This window comes from Ruditapes philippinarum, unplaced genomic scaffold, assembly GCF_026571515.1.
Source record: "Ruditapes philippinarum isolate M1 unplaced genomic scaffold, ASM2657151v2 ctg2558_1_1_1_1, whole genome shotgun sequence".
In the NCBI taxonomy this organism is placed as follows: domain Eukaryota; kingdom Metazoa; phylum Mollusca; class Bivalvia; order Venerida; family Veneridae; genus Ruditapes; species Ruditapes philippinarum.
In genome coordinates, this window is record NW_026859182.1 from 124,168 (window position 1) to 143,097 (window position 18,930).

The 18,930-nt window shown below is 33.8% G+C and overlaps 1 protein-coding gene across 2 annotated transcripts in view; it reads right to left on the reverse strand.

Moving 5' to 3' along the window:
* Positions 1-18,930, reverse strand: part of LOC132755548 (protein yippee-like 2) — a 55,430-nt gene that overhangs the window by 7,790 nt on the left and 28,710 nt on the right. For both annotated transcript variants that reach the window (XM_060746428.1, XM_060746429.1), the window contains exons 2-3: positions 13,444-14,509; positions 5,436-5,479 (exon numbers count right to left, since the gene is read on the reverse strand). In XM_060746428.1, coding sequence (XP_060602411.1) covers positions 5,436-5,479; positions 13,444-13,548 — 149 coding nt within the window. In that variant the 5' untranslated portion in view covers positions 13,549-14,509. The remainder of the gene's footprint in view (positions 1-5,435; positions 5,480-13,443; positions 14,510-18,930) is intronic.

Below are 18,930 nucleotides of genomic sequence, written 5' to 3' on the forward strand. Positions count from 1 at the left end.
CATGTCCGATTTTATTACTGTTATTGCGTGAAGGTGACAGCAATAATTATCATACATACCGTATATGTAAATTTGTCAAAACATCCAAAACATTTTTTTCATTAATTGTAACGCTACATGAGAGTCTGTATCCTAATCGAAAATACCAGAGTTAAATACCGTAGTGAAAACACGGCCATTATCAAGGCTTTGCGCGAAACGAAACGATACATAATGTAGAATAAAATGCAAGTATTTATGTCTTTAATGACAATACAACAATATTTACGCATCTTTTCTTTAATATTTATTTTTCTCAATTGATTACAGGAAGTAAGTATGTTGTAAAAGGTAGTTTTGCTATGATTAGACTAAGTGGAGTAGTTTTCGTCTATCACAATATTCCTATTTTGATTATTCAAACCCATCGATTTTTCGAAGTAAATATTCAGTCCCAGGCACTTCGCATAAACGGGGTTGGACTATATACAATTACAGTTACAGCCCGGACACGAATGTGTGAACCTCTCTAATTGTGATAAAGTGAACTACATAATGGTAGTGTGACCTTGACCTTTGAGGTAGGGATGTGATAATTAGACGCGACACACTGGTGTAATTGATGTTGTAGACATTTATGCCAAGTTATTTTAAAATCCTTCCATGCATGACAAAGTTACAGCCCGGACACGATTGATTCTAATTGTGATAATGTGAAACTTCAAAATGTTAGTGTGACCTTGACCTTTGAGGTAGAGACATAATTCTTCGACGCAACACATCATCTTTATGTGGTAGACATTTATGCCTAGTTATTTTAAAATCCTACGATGCATGACAAAGTTACAGTCCAGACACCAATGTGTGTACCTATTTACTCTAATTGCAATAATTTGAAACTTCAAATTGATAGTGTGACCTTGACCTTTGAGGTAGGGACATGGTTCTTGGACGTGACACATCGTCTTGATGTGGTAGACATTTGTGCCAAGTCATTTCAAAATCCCTCAATGTATGACAAAGTTACAGTTGACACGAATGAAGTAAGGAGGCACAGACGGATAGAGGGACAGACAGACGGTGTGATAATATTATACCTCCCTTCGGCGGCATAAAAAACAAAAAAGACTAGAAATGTGTTGCTACGCCACAAATGTACCCCCAAGTTTGAATCAATTGCATTGTTATAATCATTCTAATTAACTATTCAAAAATTGCAAACTTTTTGCTAATTTTTTCATTCATTTTCATATCTTTCAAAATCAAGTACTTTTCTGCTGATTTTTTCAAGGTATATATTGACACCATAAAACTGGGCATTCTGTATCTGCTCTGTCAAAATAATCCCATAATGGTGCAATACTGTAGATCTAATACAACTGTTAGATTTTAATATAATTTACTACTTGCAGTCAGGGCAGATGATATGAAAATACCTACACTTGCATTTTCAACCTTATATAATACTTCTTCCTACAAAAGTTAGAATGCCTAACAGGAAAATTTCTTATTTTTTTCAAAGTTCATGGGGCAAAACTCTGGCAAAAATCATCAAACAATGACCAAATTTGGACTTGACCTGCGTATTCCCATCATGTATCCATATGGAATGAATATACTTGTTGGCAAGACTGAAAATTTCTTCAAGGGGCATTACTCTGTCAAAAGTCATTAGACCATGACCATATTGGAACTTGACATGCATTTTCCTATGATATACGAATATGTCAATGTGTGCAACTGTTGCCTATATAATGAACGGACACAGATGATGACGGAATGACAGAACAGCTGGGTCTGTATGCACGGCGTGGGCATAAAAATGCGGACAAACTGAATCAGACATACACTTTAATGCAAGAAAAGCTGTAAAAGGTCATTTCTTCTTGAATTAACATTATTCTACAGAAGCTTTCAGACTTATTAAATCCCTGTAGGTACATCTACATACTGCTGCAGATATTGTATGAATTTTGTAATGAAATTAAATCAAAACTTTAAAATTTGTTGTGCCTTACAAATAGGTCAGTGTTTATAACAATATAACAGTAGTGTAATAATAATTCAGCTAGGCTTTTTTTTAATTTATGACCAAGATGACTTAAAGTAATTTTTATTTAGATTGATCAGGTCAATAAAAAGAATGATATCAGCTGTCATGCTTCAAATCATATTTACCATACATTAGTTCTGAAATATCATACCAATTATCAATGTAAAAGTGTATTCTTTCGGAGCATTTTTCTTACAATACTCCCTTTAATAGATTATTTAATTGTTTAATCTATATATGAAATCAATGTTAACTGTTTATAATAGTGCAATTTATTAATAATATTTTTATTGACTGCATGATCATGTATATCTGTTGAATATTGTATTATACTTTAAAGGCCAAATTTAAGCCTCAAAATGCTATATGAGTTTTATTTCTCATAAACTTTTTATTCATAGTGTTTTATAACAGCTTCCAAAGTTACAAATTAGCCGTATAGCTGGGCCACATTCTTTGTTTTCTTGCAACTTGTATATTGATTGTTTTTATTTGTTTGGGTCGTCAGACCAAACAAATAATGGTAGCGAAATTTCAGAGTCTAATGTTCTTAATTGCAAATGCCGAAAGTAGTCCACTTTTTTGAAGCGGTTACTTCCCTTTTGTATGTACACTAAAGCCGAAAAATTCAGGGGAGATCACTGCGTAAAGATAGTCAAAGACATGCGCATCAATTTTCAAGCACAGTAATTCCCGAATGGTCGAAGGTTTCTAATATTGTTTTATTGTATTTTCTGATCGAAAATAACTAAATACAAAGCGGACATTCAATCTCTGACACAGAAGTTTACAACAAACCTAACAACAAGTAGTTCTCAAAACAGCTTAAAACTAGCGGTTTAAAAGAAAGAAATATTTTATTTTGTTACAAGTATCCAACAAATTACAACGCATTTAAAGTTAAACAATAGCGTTGGCTTATAGAATTGTCAATAAATGCACAATCACAAATTACGCGGATGAATATGATTTTATCAATGAAAATACTATTTATAACCGAATACTACACAAACTGAGTAGTGGAATATATAGATTCTACATGTCGGACTGTTTGGGCGAGAGGATTTTCGCTAAAATATTTACTTCAATTTTAAACAACAGGTTTTCCCTGAACAAAATACCTCGAAATTAATAAGGATTACAAACCCGAAATGCAATGGAAGTTCTCAATCTAGAATGACTTGATATTATTCAGACCGTCTGTGTATAACTTCTCCGTGGTACAGTGGTAACGCGCTCGCTTAGTGAGTGAGAGGTCTAGAGTTCGAATCCCAGTCGAGAAAATTTTTTTCTGATAAATTCTTTTTTAAGTGTTTTTGTTAAGGAAGTAGCCATGATATGCAAGGATAAATTAGTGTGACTGTCGTAAAAAATGAACATAAATAATTTTTTGATGCAACTCTAGTAATGCAGGATTCCGTATGTATCAAACTCTGGTGCCTTGCAAAATGAATTATAATACATAAAAATAAACCTATATTGCAAAGATCAGAAAATACCACAGAACTTGCAGCACTTTGATTTTTTATAAATATAAATGCTTATAGTAAGCTCCAGGATTATTTACATCTGTGTTAAACAACAGTTAAAGTCGTTACAAGCCCTAATTTAGAATAATATGGTTTTCTTCAGCCCGTTCACATATAAATTCATCGTGGCTGAAGGGTTTTCGGGCTCGCTTAGGAAGCGAGAGGTCTGGAGTTCAAATCCCAGTAAAGGTAACTCTTTTTTTTTCAAATTGTTAAAGTCAAATAAACATTGGATTGAATATCAGTGTTGCAATTAGTCTTATAGCCAATTTACTACAATTAAAACGCTGGAAAGCATTGGTGGCACTATACATATAATCTCACAACCTGCACCTTTCTTACATTCTGAGACCCAAACAAATTCAGCACCTTCTGTGCTTTGATTTATTATTTTGTATGGAAGTCAAAATACCACCTTATTTACATTTTACTTCCATTCTGTCTTATAATATATCAGCATATCACACAGGTGACTGTAGGTTAAGGTTGTATCTGGTCTGTCAAATATTCATATATATGAAATGTTTCCATATACACAACAACATACATTGAGAGTTTGATAGGTGTCTAGTTGAAATAGCATCAGAAATATTGTTTTTGCAGACACTTAATAACAATATTTACCTGTAAAACCTGATATGACATTATTGTAAAATGAATATTTCTACCACTACTGTTATACATTAGTGATTTTAATCAATAATGTTTGTCTGCTACACTTCCATCATGTAGACTTTTGCCTTATTATGCTTAAATATCTTACCCACAGTCATGTCTAGAAAATTAAAAGACTTATTCAAGTTTCACAGAATCTCTTTGCATCTATTCACTAATTACAAGTAAATTTACAAGTATGCAATTGGTAAACAAATTTCATTGTAATATCAATATAATATGTAATAAACTTTGTCTATATCATGGTCAGATTTCCAGATAAATTGAGAATGCTAACAAGTTTACTGTACTACTTTCGGAAACCACCAAAGATAATTATGCATGAGACTTAATACATGATGTTATCAATTCAAGTGTTTTGCCTTTAATAAACACTACATAAGTATCCCAGTTACTACATGAAGACATATAAATCATCATGTAGTACCTGGAGTCATTTGTAAGCCACCAGCACCTCAACAGCAGGTATAACAGGGCCATGTCCATTCTGCCAGAAGATTGGATTTGGAAACAACCTCTATAAATTCCCAGAAACTGACAGGAATTATAATATATGATTGTCTCAGATACTCAATGTAACACCCTTATTGTGGCATTGCTCTTTCTATTATGGATTATTGATTATTATGAATTCATAAAATTGTGATAAAAAAAGGCCCAAACCCTTCAGTAGTTATGGAGATACCAACTTACACGCAAAAATTTAACCAAGAATTTTCAAGTTAAAAAAGGGGCTTAATTATGCAAAAAAGCAAAACAGAGTTATGGTACTTGTACCAATCATGTATGATAATCACAGAGAAGAAGTGTGTGAAGTTTCAATCCATTCCCTTCAGTAGTTATGGAGAATTACCAGTTTAAACGCAAAAACTTAACCAAGAATTTCTTAAGACCAAAAAAGGGGCATATATATGCAAAAAAGCAAATCAGATTTATGGGACTTGTGCCAATAATATTAGATAATCACAGAGAACAAGTGTGTGAAGTTTCAATCCATTCCCAACAGTAGTTATGGAGATACCAGCTTACATGCAAACACTTAACCACAGGGACACCAAAGCTGACACGACCAAATGGGTGACTGCATTAGCTCCAGTAATCAGAGAAAAGTGGAGCTATAACATATCATTATAATGAAACCCTCATCATAAACATATTACAAACAGCAACAGTATATCAAATAAGTAATGTACACTTACACTGAGTTGAACAGGTATGCTCTTCCCTGACTTCCTTGAAATGACTGAAAATACAGAAAAAACAATATATATATCTGTTTTGGCAAGTCATAACTAATAAAATAGTTTATTTCATAACATAATTTTAATGTGTTGTTGGCAAAAAAATATCTGTTAGACGATGCTGATATTGCATATAATAGACTGCTGCAGCTGCTGTTGTTAAAGATGGATTGCTGCAGCTGCTGATGGTAATGATGGACTGCTGCAGCTGCTGATGGTAATGATGGACTGCTGCAGCTGCTGATGGTAATGATGGATTGCTGCAGCTGCTGATGGTAATGATGGATTGCTGCAGCTGCTGATTGTAATGATGGATTGGTGCAGCTGCTGATGGTAATGATGGATTGCTGCAGCTGCTGATGGCAATGATGGATTGCTGAAGTTGCTAATGGATTGCTGCAGCTGCTGATGGTAATGATGGATTGCTGCAGCTGCTGGTGTTAACATGGATTGCTGCAGCTGCTGATGGTAATGATGCACTACTGCAGCTGCTGATGGTTACTGACGGATTGCAGCAGCTGCTGATGTTAATGATGGATAGCTGCAGCTGCTGATGGTAACGATGGATTGCTGCAGCTGCTGATGGTAATGATGGATTGGTGCAGCTGCTGATGGTAATGATGGATTGCTGCAGCTGCTGATGGTAATGATGGACTGCTGCAGCTGCTGATTGTAATGATGGATAGCTGCAGCTGCTGATGGTAATGATGGACTGCTGCAGCTGCTGATGGTAATGATGCACTACTGCAGCTGCTAATGGTAATGATGGATTGCTGCAGCTGCTGATGGTAATGATGGATTGCTGCAGCTGCTGATGGTAATGATGCACTACTGCAGCTGCTAATGGTAATGATGGATTGCTGCAGCTGCTGATGGTAATGATGGATTGGTGCAGCTGCTGATGGTAATGATGGACTGCTGCAGCTGCTGATGGTAATGATGGATTGCTGCAGCTGCTGATGGTAATGATGGATTGCTGCAGCTGCTGATGGTAATGACGCACTACTGCAGCTGCTAATGGTAATGATGGATAGCTGCAGCTGCTGATGGTAATGATGCACTACTGCAGCTGCTGATGGTAATGATGGATTGCTGCAGCTGCTGATGGTAATGATGGATTGCTGCAGCTGCTGATGGTAATGATGAACTGCTGCAGCTGCTGATGGTTATGATGGATTGCTGCAGCTGCTGATGGTAATGATGGATTGGTGCAGCTGCTGATGGTAATGATGGATTGCTGCAGCTGCTGATGGTAATGATGGATTGGTGCAGCTGCTGATGGTTATGATGGATTGCTGCAGCTGCTGATGTAAACGATGGATTGCTGCAGCTGCTGATGTTAACGATGGATTGCTGCAGCTGCTGGATGGTAATGATTGATTGCTGCAGCTGCTGATGTTAACGATGGATTGCTGCAGCTGCTGATGTTAACGATGGATTGCTGCAGCTGCTGATGGTCATGATGGATTGCTGCAGCTGCTGATGTTAATGACGGATTGGTGCAGCTGCTGATGGTAATGATGAACTGCTGCAGCTGCTGATGGTTATGATGGATTGGTGCAGCTGCTGATGGTAATGATGGATTGCTGCAGCTGCTGATGTTAACGATGGATTGCTGCAGCTGCTGATGGTAATGATTGATTGGTGCAGCTGCTGATGTTAACGATGGATTGCTGCAGCTGCTGATGTTAACGATGGATTGCTGCAGCTGCTGATGGTAATGATGGATTGCTGCAGCTGGTAATGATGGATTGCTGCAGCTGCTGATGGTTATGATGGATTGCTGCAGCTGCTGATGGTTATGACAGACTGCTGCAGCTGCTGATTGTAATGATTAACTGCTGCAGCTGCTGATGGCAATGATGGACAGATTGATATCTTATCAAAGTTTTGTATTACTCACTTTTTTCTAAAAGAGGAGTCTCTTTAGCAATATTACATTCAAGGCTAAACAGTTTTTGTTTTTTCCACCTATCTTACAAAACAGATAACCTTTGAAGTTACCAAAAACAACATTCTATTTGAAATGAGTGATGGCCTTCAATTTTGCAGTGACCTACTGACTTGATTCTATACCAATGTACATTAATCAGCTTTCTATTTGATTGAAACATGGTTCTCTTTTTGTAGCAAAGAAATTTTCATGGGTTATTTATTTAAATTCCCTCTTTATCAAAGAGTGTCTATATATATATACAAGTATGGACTGATTTTTTTTCAAAGGAGCTTATTGGCGACGCCGGTGAGCGCTCGTCTTATATGGAATGCTTTTTATTTTTGCCTATGGAAGGAGCTGTTCTTATTAGCAGTTAATTTCATGTTGAGTTAATTTAGATTTATTTTGATTTGTAAAAAATCAAGTAAACAAAATATGTTGTTATATTTGTATTTAATAACTTTATTATAAAAAGCATGTGCATTTGTTAAATTTTTTTCACGAAAATTTGGGAGGGTTTAGTTTTAAAAGCTTGTCCCCTTTGTTTTATTTTACAAAACTAAAAAACCCCTTTCGAATATCGTTTGTCTACATTGAAAGCCCTTATATAATTTTCGTTTTCATTTTATTTTATATTTTTCAAAAATTTTCTTAAAGAAGAAAATTTCCCTGCAAAAAAAGTTTTAAGGAAAAGGGAATGGGCTGTTTTAACGGGGTTTATCCTTTTTTTATTTTTTCCATAAAATTTCGGTTTATCTGTTTTCACAGGAAAAGGTTTGTTTTTTTCAAAATGTACCCGATTTCCGGGTGTTAAAGCTATCCGGGGTTTTTTGAATAAATGTGTCACATGGCATTTTTATTTTTTTTTTAAACTTTCCAAATTTAATTTTCATGGCTTTAAAAAAAAGACGAGTGCCAAAAATTTCCCCTAATTTTAAAAGTTTTTGGGTTTTTTTTGGGGTTTTAGGTTTTTTTCTATTTTAAGGGGAAGTAACTCATGTTTACTAAATTATTTGTTCTTTTCTGTCTACTCTATCTTTAGTATTACTTGTGCATACATGTATATCTTAGTATATTGATATGATGAGACTTATAATATTTCTGAATTTAAAGAGTTACAGTTATGTCATTATTATTAAAGGGATGAGACTTTCATTTAAGTTATAAATGATAATACATGTATTGATTGAAAATGTCCTGAAACTTTGATCAAGCAATATAATTGATAAAGTCTCAAAAAAATCACATTTTGAATGGTTATTCTAATTTTTTTCTAACATGTGCATAGATTGAAAAGGACAGCTTCTGTCTTATCTATTTGTAATGGAGGGACACTAATCTCAATTTCCAAGCTTAGGTCTCCTGAGGTCAACCCGACAACAGACTTTTCATAGAGTAGATTGTTACTTGCCCTTTAATAAATTTGTAAACTAAATTTTATAGCGGGTGATTTTTGCCACATGAAAACCAACAAAGTACAAAAAAGTAACCGGGCGCCAGACACAAAGTGGTGTGTTTGTTGCATTTTCATGTTTTCGCCCAGTGCCCTTGATGCAAAATATAAATCAGCCTTCATAAAATTTCTTATCATAGAAAAAGGTTAGTTTTTTATCCGTACAAAAAATAGATATTGTACATGTATTAGCACAGTTATGTTCACTTTCAAATTGACCTGTTATAAATAATGGCACAGCCAATAGTTTACTGTCTAAGCCCTTTTTAGTAAAAATAATTATACATAATATATAAATTGTTATTTTAATTTAGACTATGAGTATGTAAGGTTTTTATTTCTTATTTATTAATTAAGAATTAATTATCTGTTAATTTAAAAATCTAAATATCTGTCACGGTTTAGAACTGTTCACTATTTAGGCCAGAAAATGTGTAAGCGGCCAGATAGTTCAATCGCTTACAGCCGCCGGTACATTTTCTGTGGGTCACAGGTTTGAGTTCTGGTCAAGCTGAAAGTTTTTCTCGTCCAGTGACTGCATATAACCATGAGTTTCATTCACTATGCTCTGTAAACATCAGAAATTCAAGGACATAAACCAATAGAGTGGGGAAATATGTTGTGGTTTAGAACTATTTCATTATTAAAAGAAAATGTGTAGCCGGCCGGATAGCTCAGTTGGTCTTCTGAAAGTCATTGGTTCGAGTCATGGTCAGGCAGTTTAAGTCAGGGTTTAGAAGTGGTTTTTCAACTGACACATGTTTGATTCATTTAATAGATTATATTTTATTTGAAATGGACAAAGGCAGTATTGCATGATACTTTTAGATCTACAAAAAGCATTTGATTACAGTTTGATCACACTATACTGCACATGAATAAGTTCTTTTTCTTCTTCTTCATGGAACTTCAAGCATCTGCCATATGTAATGACATTCTTACATGGTTCAAGTCTTATTTCTGATAGCAGCTGGTTGATGTGGCTGGTACTCCTTCTACTACTGCTCTGAGTACCTATGGTGCCCCCTGATGTTCATTTTAGGTCCTCTTTTATGTCTAATATATGTCAATGACATGTCTGCAACCTAAGCAATAAGCTTTTATTATATGCAGGCACAAGTATCAGACCTCACCCAGGGAAGAAAAAATATGACCAGATTGATAAAAAACTTGTGTTCATCTAAATAATTGTCACAAACCAAAAAATGTAAATAATGACCCCCTTTAAAAATATGCTTTAAGTTAATAGTATATTTTTAAAGGGGTCATTATTTTACATTTTTTTTTTTGGTTTTTGACACTTTGAACACAGTTTTTTTATCAATCTGGTCATACTTTTTCTTCCCAGGTTCGATACTCGTGCCTGTGATTATATGATGATGACTCAGGTATCCTTGTATCTGGTAAAATAAACTTAAGATTGGTTAATTGACTGTAAATTGTCTTTGCATCTTGGCAAGACAGAGTCTTTTCTTTTTGGTTTAAGTTTCAACTTAAACTGGGCCTAGCCTCCAGGTCACAAGAAATGGTACTGCTATAAAGTACACATCTTTTGTTAAGTATTTAGGTGCAAACCTGGATCAAATTATTTTGGCGTCGCCCTTTGATGCTTTGCATCAATGCTTTTCTTGTTATCACCTTGATATACTTTATAATATTTTCTGAATCCATAATTCTTTTACCAATATTTGTATCATGTTTTCTACAGTAAACAATGAGCCACACACATTTATTCCTCTATCAGTGATTCAAAATTTATCTGTCCAAAATTATACAAAAATTAACATTCTGTAATTAAATATCCTGTGCGTTAAGCTGAACAATAATTTAGGTGTTTTCCATAAAAAAATGTCTGACATGATAGATAGTACTGAATGAACTACTGGCTGCTATTATGTTATATACTGTGAGCACAGTCAATAAATATTTTCTGGCATGTCTTTATATATAAACATCTCTGTTTAGACATTAAAATGCTTCACTAAATGAAAAAAGTTTGCTACAGTTTACAAAAGAGCCTGATGACTCACTACAAATATGGAATATCTAAGGAACCATGAGAAATCAATAAGTATTATACTGAGGTAACTATTTCTTTATAAGTTGAAGATCAATATATTCAATTCATTTCCCTTAACTGTTCACTACCTAAGCAGTATTTATTTTATTACCAAACTAAGTTGACAGTTAGTACATGTGTAAGGTACAAAACAACTTAAGCATTGAACAGTTTGAAAAAATGTCTTTGTTAGCTCACATCAATAAAAACATTTTTGTCCCCCGCCTTTTCGAAGTAAAAGGGAGATATAGAAATAGGCTCGGTCCGTCTGTCCTTACTTTTGTGACTTGGAGAACAATGGGTAACAGTAAATTCTCTTTGATCCTATTCATTCCGTGTTTAATTGTGTGGCTTTTTTTAAGCCTTGTGTGACTAAAAATGGCTAAAAAGATCAAAGGAAAAAAGTCACATAAATACCATTTCGTAAGTACATCCAACCGTCTATCCATCCGTCACACTTTCGTGTCCGGTCCATAACTTTGTCATTTATTAAAGGGGTCCAGAATAACTTGGCACAAATGTTTGTTATAATAAGACGATGTGTCATGCGCAACAACCAGACCCCTACCTCCAGGGTCAAGGTTGCACTTGCTCATTCAAGGTCAACATTGTCTATTTGAGGGTATATGTCGTGTCTGGTCCATAACTTTTTTATCTTTGAAGGGATTTTGTAAATACTTTCCACAATTGTTCACAATAAGACGATGTGTCATGAGCAACAACCAGTCACCTACCTCTAAGGTCAAGGTCTCACTTGGAGGTAAAAAATTAACATAGTCTGTTATAGGGTATATTTTGGGTCACTGGTCCATAACCTTTTTATAGATCAAAGGATTTTGTAAATACTTGCCACAAATTAATAGTCACTATAGTAAGATGATGTGTCATGCGCAACACCTGCATTCCTACCTTCAAGTTCAAGGTCACACTTAGAGGTCAAAAATTAACATAGTCTGTTTAAGGCTATAATTGTAACAGATCTAGAACTTCTTCTGGATTTTGAAATAACTAGGCACAAATAGTCACAATAATAAGATGATATGTCAAATACAACACCTGCACCCCTACCTCCAAGGTCAAGGTCACACTTAGAGGTCAAAGGTAAACAGCGTCTGTTATATGGTATATTTTGTGTCCCGTCCATAACTTCTTCATAGATCAAGGGATTTTGAAAATACTTTTCACAAATAGTCACAATGATAAGATGATATGTCACACATAACACCTGTGTCCCTACCTCCAAGGTCAAGGTCACAGTTAGAGGTCAAAGATTTACATAGTCTGTTATAGGGTATATTTTGTGTCCTGTCCATAACTTTTTCTTAGATCAAGGGATTTAAAAATACTTTGCACAAATAGTCACTATAATAAGACGATATGTCAGGCGCAAAACATGGGTCCCTACCTCCAAGGTCACACTAAGAGGTCAAAGATTAACATGATAGATTTTTAAATTCCGTTTATTCATTTTATTTCTTTAATAAATTTATTGTTGCATTTGCAGATCTAGCATTGATTATAATTTTGGACTGAAAGTCCTGAGATCTAATGCTTACCTCAATCTTTTGAAGTAACACAAATTTATGCTTCATATAAAACTTCCCCGAGGCGGGGGACATTGGTGACTCTGTTACAAATTCTTGTTAATATCAATATATAACTTTTTTTTAATTAAGAAAATAATTGTTCACTTTATTTTTTAGCATTTAACAAAGAATGGTTAGATTGGTGCTTATGACAATCTTTTAGTAGAATGATTAGCTTTATAAAAAAGTTTGTATTTATTTTTAGATTTTCTTTATAATTCCAAGGCAAACCTTAACCTAAGTACACCTTCATTACCATCAAACAGTGTTTATTTTTGTTTCTTCATTATAATTACAGGCCAGTGTATTCCTTGTTATATTCTTGAATAATATATACATCATGTTAGAACATTGATATTGTGCCAAGTTATTTATGGTGTATAATCTATGAACATCCTACAAGTTGTTAGGCTTACAAGTTGTTAGGTGATGGATATTCAGAGGTACCTAAATATACCTCCATCAAAATAAACTTTGATATACTTTTGTAATAAAATGATAACTCTTATAAGATAGTGTAAAATAATAATAATAATTATGAATTGAGACTAAATAATTTAGTACATGAATTTCAATTATAACATGACCGTTTTTATACTACTTAAATATTAAGCACCAAGAACTGAAAGAAAACAACATGCCCGTAAAATAATAAAGACATAACCCGTGCTGAATCTTTCAAGTAAATGGTGAGAACCAATTTAGAGAATACCACATCCCAGTCATAGTATACAGTCATCACCCATACTTAATGCCTTAATGGTGAGAACAATCTTTGGGACTATCTCTATAGTATTGTCAGCAGAGAATCAAACCTGTTACCATTTGAGGTGAATGCCTACTACCATTACCAAAGTTAGTGGCAGCTCCTTTAATTTTATAACATGCAATTACAGAAAAAAACATGGAAGCATTAAAATTTATAAACTTACCTTGGAAATAAGTTCATCATGATTAGCCAGGTGTGCTCTGCAATGTACACAGCTATAGAGCCTGTGACACTTTGTGGGCAAGTAAGCTTGAAATGTTTTCACCATCTTCACTCTTTCCACACGTTCTTCCTGCAGGAGCCCTCTATCACAAAATTTTGTCAAAAACGATAAAATCCTTTCACCTATTTTCGTAATTTTGGCAGTGAGCTCTTGAATTTAATTCAATCCAAGAGCATATCTTAAATCACAAAAAAGGCATGACCACAAACTTTAACAAAAGACATTATCATGAAGATAGAAATGTATTTTATTTCCTGCTATAGCAACATTGTTATTTTCTTCCTTGTTCACTGGTACTATTTTAAGCAATTCATATATATTATGATATCTGATTCTTTCACTTGTGTTAAACAATCATTTCACTTCCTCTTTTCAAATGTTTTATTTCTTGTTTCACAATTACATAAACAAGTTCTTTCTGATTTTATATCAACACAAAGCCTATTGGTTTTAAAAATGTTTTATAGCAGAATGTTGCAATAATTTGTTTATAGATGCTCATATAACTCTGTAAACAAATAACCATCATATATTCCACCTGTCTTTCTGAAACACTACAACAAAACTTGTTTGCCCCAGTACTAAACCTGTTCTCTTATGAAGTGTTAAAAAAATCAAAGTATTATCACGGTACACTGACAGTTGAATAACTCACGCTCTTTCTATCTAATGTTTATTATCTAACATATGTTTGGTTTCTGTAGAATCAAGCCTCTGTTAACTCAGACAAAGGATGTTATTACCAATAACCAATAACTTTATGCAGCAATCAACAGTAATTCTCATCTATGCTAAGTCAATTTTTGAGTGCAGAATTTAGCAATTACAAGTTGTTTATAATGTATTGTAAGTTTACTGAACTATTTCTATGTGACTTTCAAATCACAATAAAGCAGAGTCTTTTTCTGTTGATATTCAAGTTTCCTTTGTGTGCTTGTATCACTGTCTAACTTTCCTATTTTCTCTCTTTGTCTAATGTGAGACAAAGCAAACCTCCGATCAATACCTGTAAACAGAGGACAATGAACATTAGGCATGCATAAAATTCACATTTTATCAATATGACACAAATGAAAGTCAGAAGCTAATGAAAAACGCCTTGTGAGGAGAAGGGCTAGGGCACGTGGCCGTTACACACGTTATTAAAAATTTGGCTACATGACTGATGAGGTCATTTTAGGTTACGTAATCGTCAACATTTACCAAAAATATCAACCAGTAAATGTTTTGTAAACGGTCCAACACCATGCTTACCCTAGCGAAAAAGAAATCATGTTATATGATTAAACATGATAAGATGTGTACAAACATGTTTTTTTCCTCATTAACCATGTTGGTCAATCATGTCTTATAAACATGTTTGACCATCAAACATGATTGTGGATGAAAATTACAATTTGTTCAATAAAACATCTGTATTTATTTCAACTAATATTATAATGACTTTCAGGGAGAGGTAAATATCATAAAGATTGTTTTTTTTCTGCAAACAATCTTACAAGAAATCAACATATTCAATCATGAATAAACATGATAAATTTATAAAAAAAAAAAATCAAACAAATCTCTCTTTTTTCTTGTTACTTTCATCAAATAAGTTATTCTTTTGGATAAAAAAGTATCCATACATTTCAACTTTGTGTATAAATAGCCTTAAACGCTTTAATAATTACTGACACATTGACCCATTTATTACTAAGAGAATAACATAGTCATACATGATCAAACATGGCTGAACATGATAAATTCAAAGTCGATATTTTTTAACAAATAAGCATTTTTTAAATTACATCTTACAACAGGATTTTACTTTCTGTGAAAACATTGATAATAAGAATAGTTTCAGTTGTTTTGTTTACAAATTTTTTTTATAGGAAAGCAAACATGTTTAAACATGACAGAATTTTGAATATAACAAAATTTTCAGACAGCTCAGAGCATGATTCAGCATCTCCTTGGTTATTATCCTAGAATCCATCTGCTAGGTTATAAATGGAGGTTAAACATATTGTCCCCATTTTCAACAGTTTTACAGCATTTATCGAATACAAGATAAGCATTGATATAAAGCATCAAAGGGCACTGGGAAGAAGTACATGTACTGATGTAGCAAAATTAATTAAAATGGTAAATTAAGGTGGGATCTTAATGTCAGAAGCCGGGGATTATGTGCATAAATTGATAGTGGGATATATTACCCTGTATTGTAGCCATAAAAGCTAAATTACTAGGTAAGCTATAAGTTTAGGTACAAAAATCACATAATTATGTTCCTACCAGTTACAAATATACAACAGGCAAAATAAAATATTCCATACAGGACGCTGAACTTCAGTTTGGCCCAAGTAAAAAAAAAACTCAGTTAAGAATAACCAATTTTTCCATATGAAGGTTATGGTTGCAAAGCAGAGCTCAAACTCGCCATCCACCATTTTTGGCAGACAAGAATTACTGAAAAAACTACTTAAACTTGAAAAAATTTATCAAAACAAAGGAAAATATCTTGGAATAGAAAATATTTTCATGAAATTGGAACACCTATTCAAGAATCTGAATTTATTTGTATCCAAAATCAATGCTTTTTAGTTAACATATCATTTTAGTATCTATTATGAAAGACAGATTTGAAGAAGTGACCCGTAAATCACTCTACCACGGGGATTGTGCCTATAATAATTAACAGTAAATGTCACATTAAAGTTGTATTTTGTAATATTAGACTTATATTTTACTGTCTCAAACTGCCATTCAAATGATGTAATCTAAGATACGCCAGTCACTTGAACAAATTTGGAACACAACTAACTTAAAAAAATGTATTTTCAGTTTGAATAACAAACACTTCTTCAATTATCTTATCAACATGAACATCCTCTTCAGTTTTCATTCTTAACAGATGGTATCCAACATCACAAAAAGGGTGTACTAGTTCTGTTATTGTACATATATGTCCAACAGCAAACAACTTCTCATCCACAATATTTTCTATGAAATATGATAAAGCTAATATCACACTATCCAGGCACAAAACAGTGTAACAGTTTTTTTCATTTGTTTGTACTTATCGGAATAAAGAAATTTTCCTTTGTCGTAATAATCGGTGTGTTGTTCTGTAATCTTTTACATTGTTCAAACCAATCTTAGCAAGAACATTATAGCATTGTTCTTCTTTAGATGCAAAATTTCCTTTTGAATATTCAGTGCCAGAGGGTTTTTCATCACCTGACATAAGTTGACCAGTATTATTTGGACAGACTCTTGATAGAAAATCTAACCAACAGGGTTCGCATCAGCAATCATTTCAGTACTTTTAGTTCTGATATACAGATCTGTTAACTTGTAGTTTATTGTTTACATCCAAATTTATGTCCGAATTACTCTTCCTTGTATTTTCATGGTCATACTCATAGAAATTGTCACACTCATACATGTTTAAGGTAGCACTCTACAGTTAATTTCAAGTTCCTCAGCCGTCAATGTCCTACAAGCAATACGTCTATTTATTCTGATACCAAACTACACAACCTGGAAAAAGAAAACACATTTTGTTGAGAACATATATGACATAAGATTGCAAATCTGCAAAGAAATTATCCCATCTGCAATAGGCAGGCAGTAAAAAAAAATGCAATTCATTCCGTTAAAGCCCAAAATCTACAGTGGACGGAGACCCAAAACAACACATTTCGTCCCTCTGGCAAATATACAGGCTAAAGGAATACCGTCTCTGCTTTAGCAACTCTCTAAACATGCAAAATATCACAAAGTAACTGGTGCTCAACCTTGTAGAATTTTTGCTACTGCTAAAAGTTGTCCTTATAAAATTATATTAAAAAAAAATAATATGATGGACACTTGTATGAAATAACAACAAAATTATACCCTAAAAATTTAAATGTAGACAACAAATATTATCATATCTTTATCTTAAATTGCAAGTATATTAATTAATGAATCTAGATCAGCAAATCAAATGTCACAAGTTAATTTTCTTAAAAATGTAAATGAAAGAAAGTTACAGCCGGCTTATTCAAGTTATTTTATAAAAAATAATTTATTTTCTCATTACAAAAATATATGTTAGGCAAACAAAGATGAATATTACTATATTTGCCTTTATTTGGGTGTATCTATTCTGGGTATAGACTGGGTACTTCGTGTGGGTCGATTTGTGCCGCCGGTTTCCCATGTTTCCGTAGCCAAATATCCCCATAAATACCCCTCGGAATTAATTTCATTCAAAGACGGCCATCTCCAATTATTTGCAACTTTGCTTTGTTTCTCTAGGACTTTGGTATTTTGCCTCGCGGGCAGAAACTTCATGATGAGAATTACTTTTTTGTTTTTTTTTTTGTTTTTTACGGAAGTACAAACTAGCCGGTCACTCGTTTTCTATAATCTGATTCGACAATCACAACTTGTCCGACCAATCAGAAGCGTTGTTTCATACCAAGGTGCGTGATGCACACAATCGCTCATAATGGCATTAATGCACAAAAAAAAACTTTTTGAATTTAACGAAACGGACAAAAACATCACCTGTTTATAAAATTAAATGGGCAATAGAGTTCTTTCAGTTCTCACTCGAGATAAGAGGCAACCTATACCCCTCAGAAATCTAAACGGATTTACGCGATTCACAAAAATGATCCTGGAGACTGTCTAAAATCCGGAACTTCCGGACTATTCCGGATGTTATTCTAATAATAAATATACAGCTAGCAAACGGGTTGTAGCACTTGCCGTGGTGTTAGAACAAACATATTGTTAAATATAATGACATTTACCTTCTTCAGCTTCTGAAAACCTCGAAATCCACCCAGATCGCATGTTTACAGTTTCTTCAAATGTTATCTTTCTATACTTCCGGTTTAGAAAATCACGTTATCTTTAGCGCCACCTAACCCAAAGTTTATATTTAGCAACCAATAGATAACACGAATACATGTGCGGTCAGTTTTAAACGAGGGAAAAATCAAAATGGCTGAAAAGTGAAAGTGCTTGTTTATTGGACTTTGGAGAACAACTGGTCGTTTGTCAGCACTGCCGCTGATCGGGAAGGGTCAATGCCTGGGACAAGAACATTTGCCAAGTTCCAGGAGAAATGGTATCCTGCTATACCCATCGCAAGTAAGTTCTTCATCTGCACGCATGCTTCCGAGCACAAGGACAGTCTTGATAACTAAAATAAGATTTCTCTTGCTTTTAAGGAACAATCGACCATACAGTATATCTGGAGATTTTGGAGGAAATTATTTAAATTCTCATATCCACAAAATTTCCACTTATAAATGAATGAAATTTAACTTAAAAAGAGATTTTAACTGTCAAATTATTAAGTTTTTTTGTCATTTATTAACATTTTTTCGGATAACACGAAGTCCGGATAAGTACAAAAATAAAATGATTTATTTTGCTTGTGTAGCA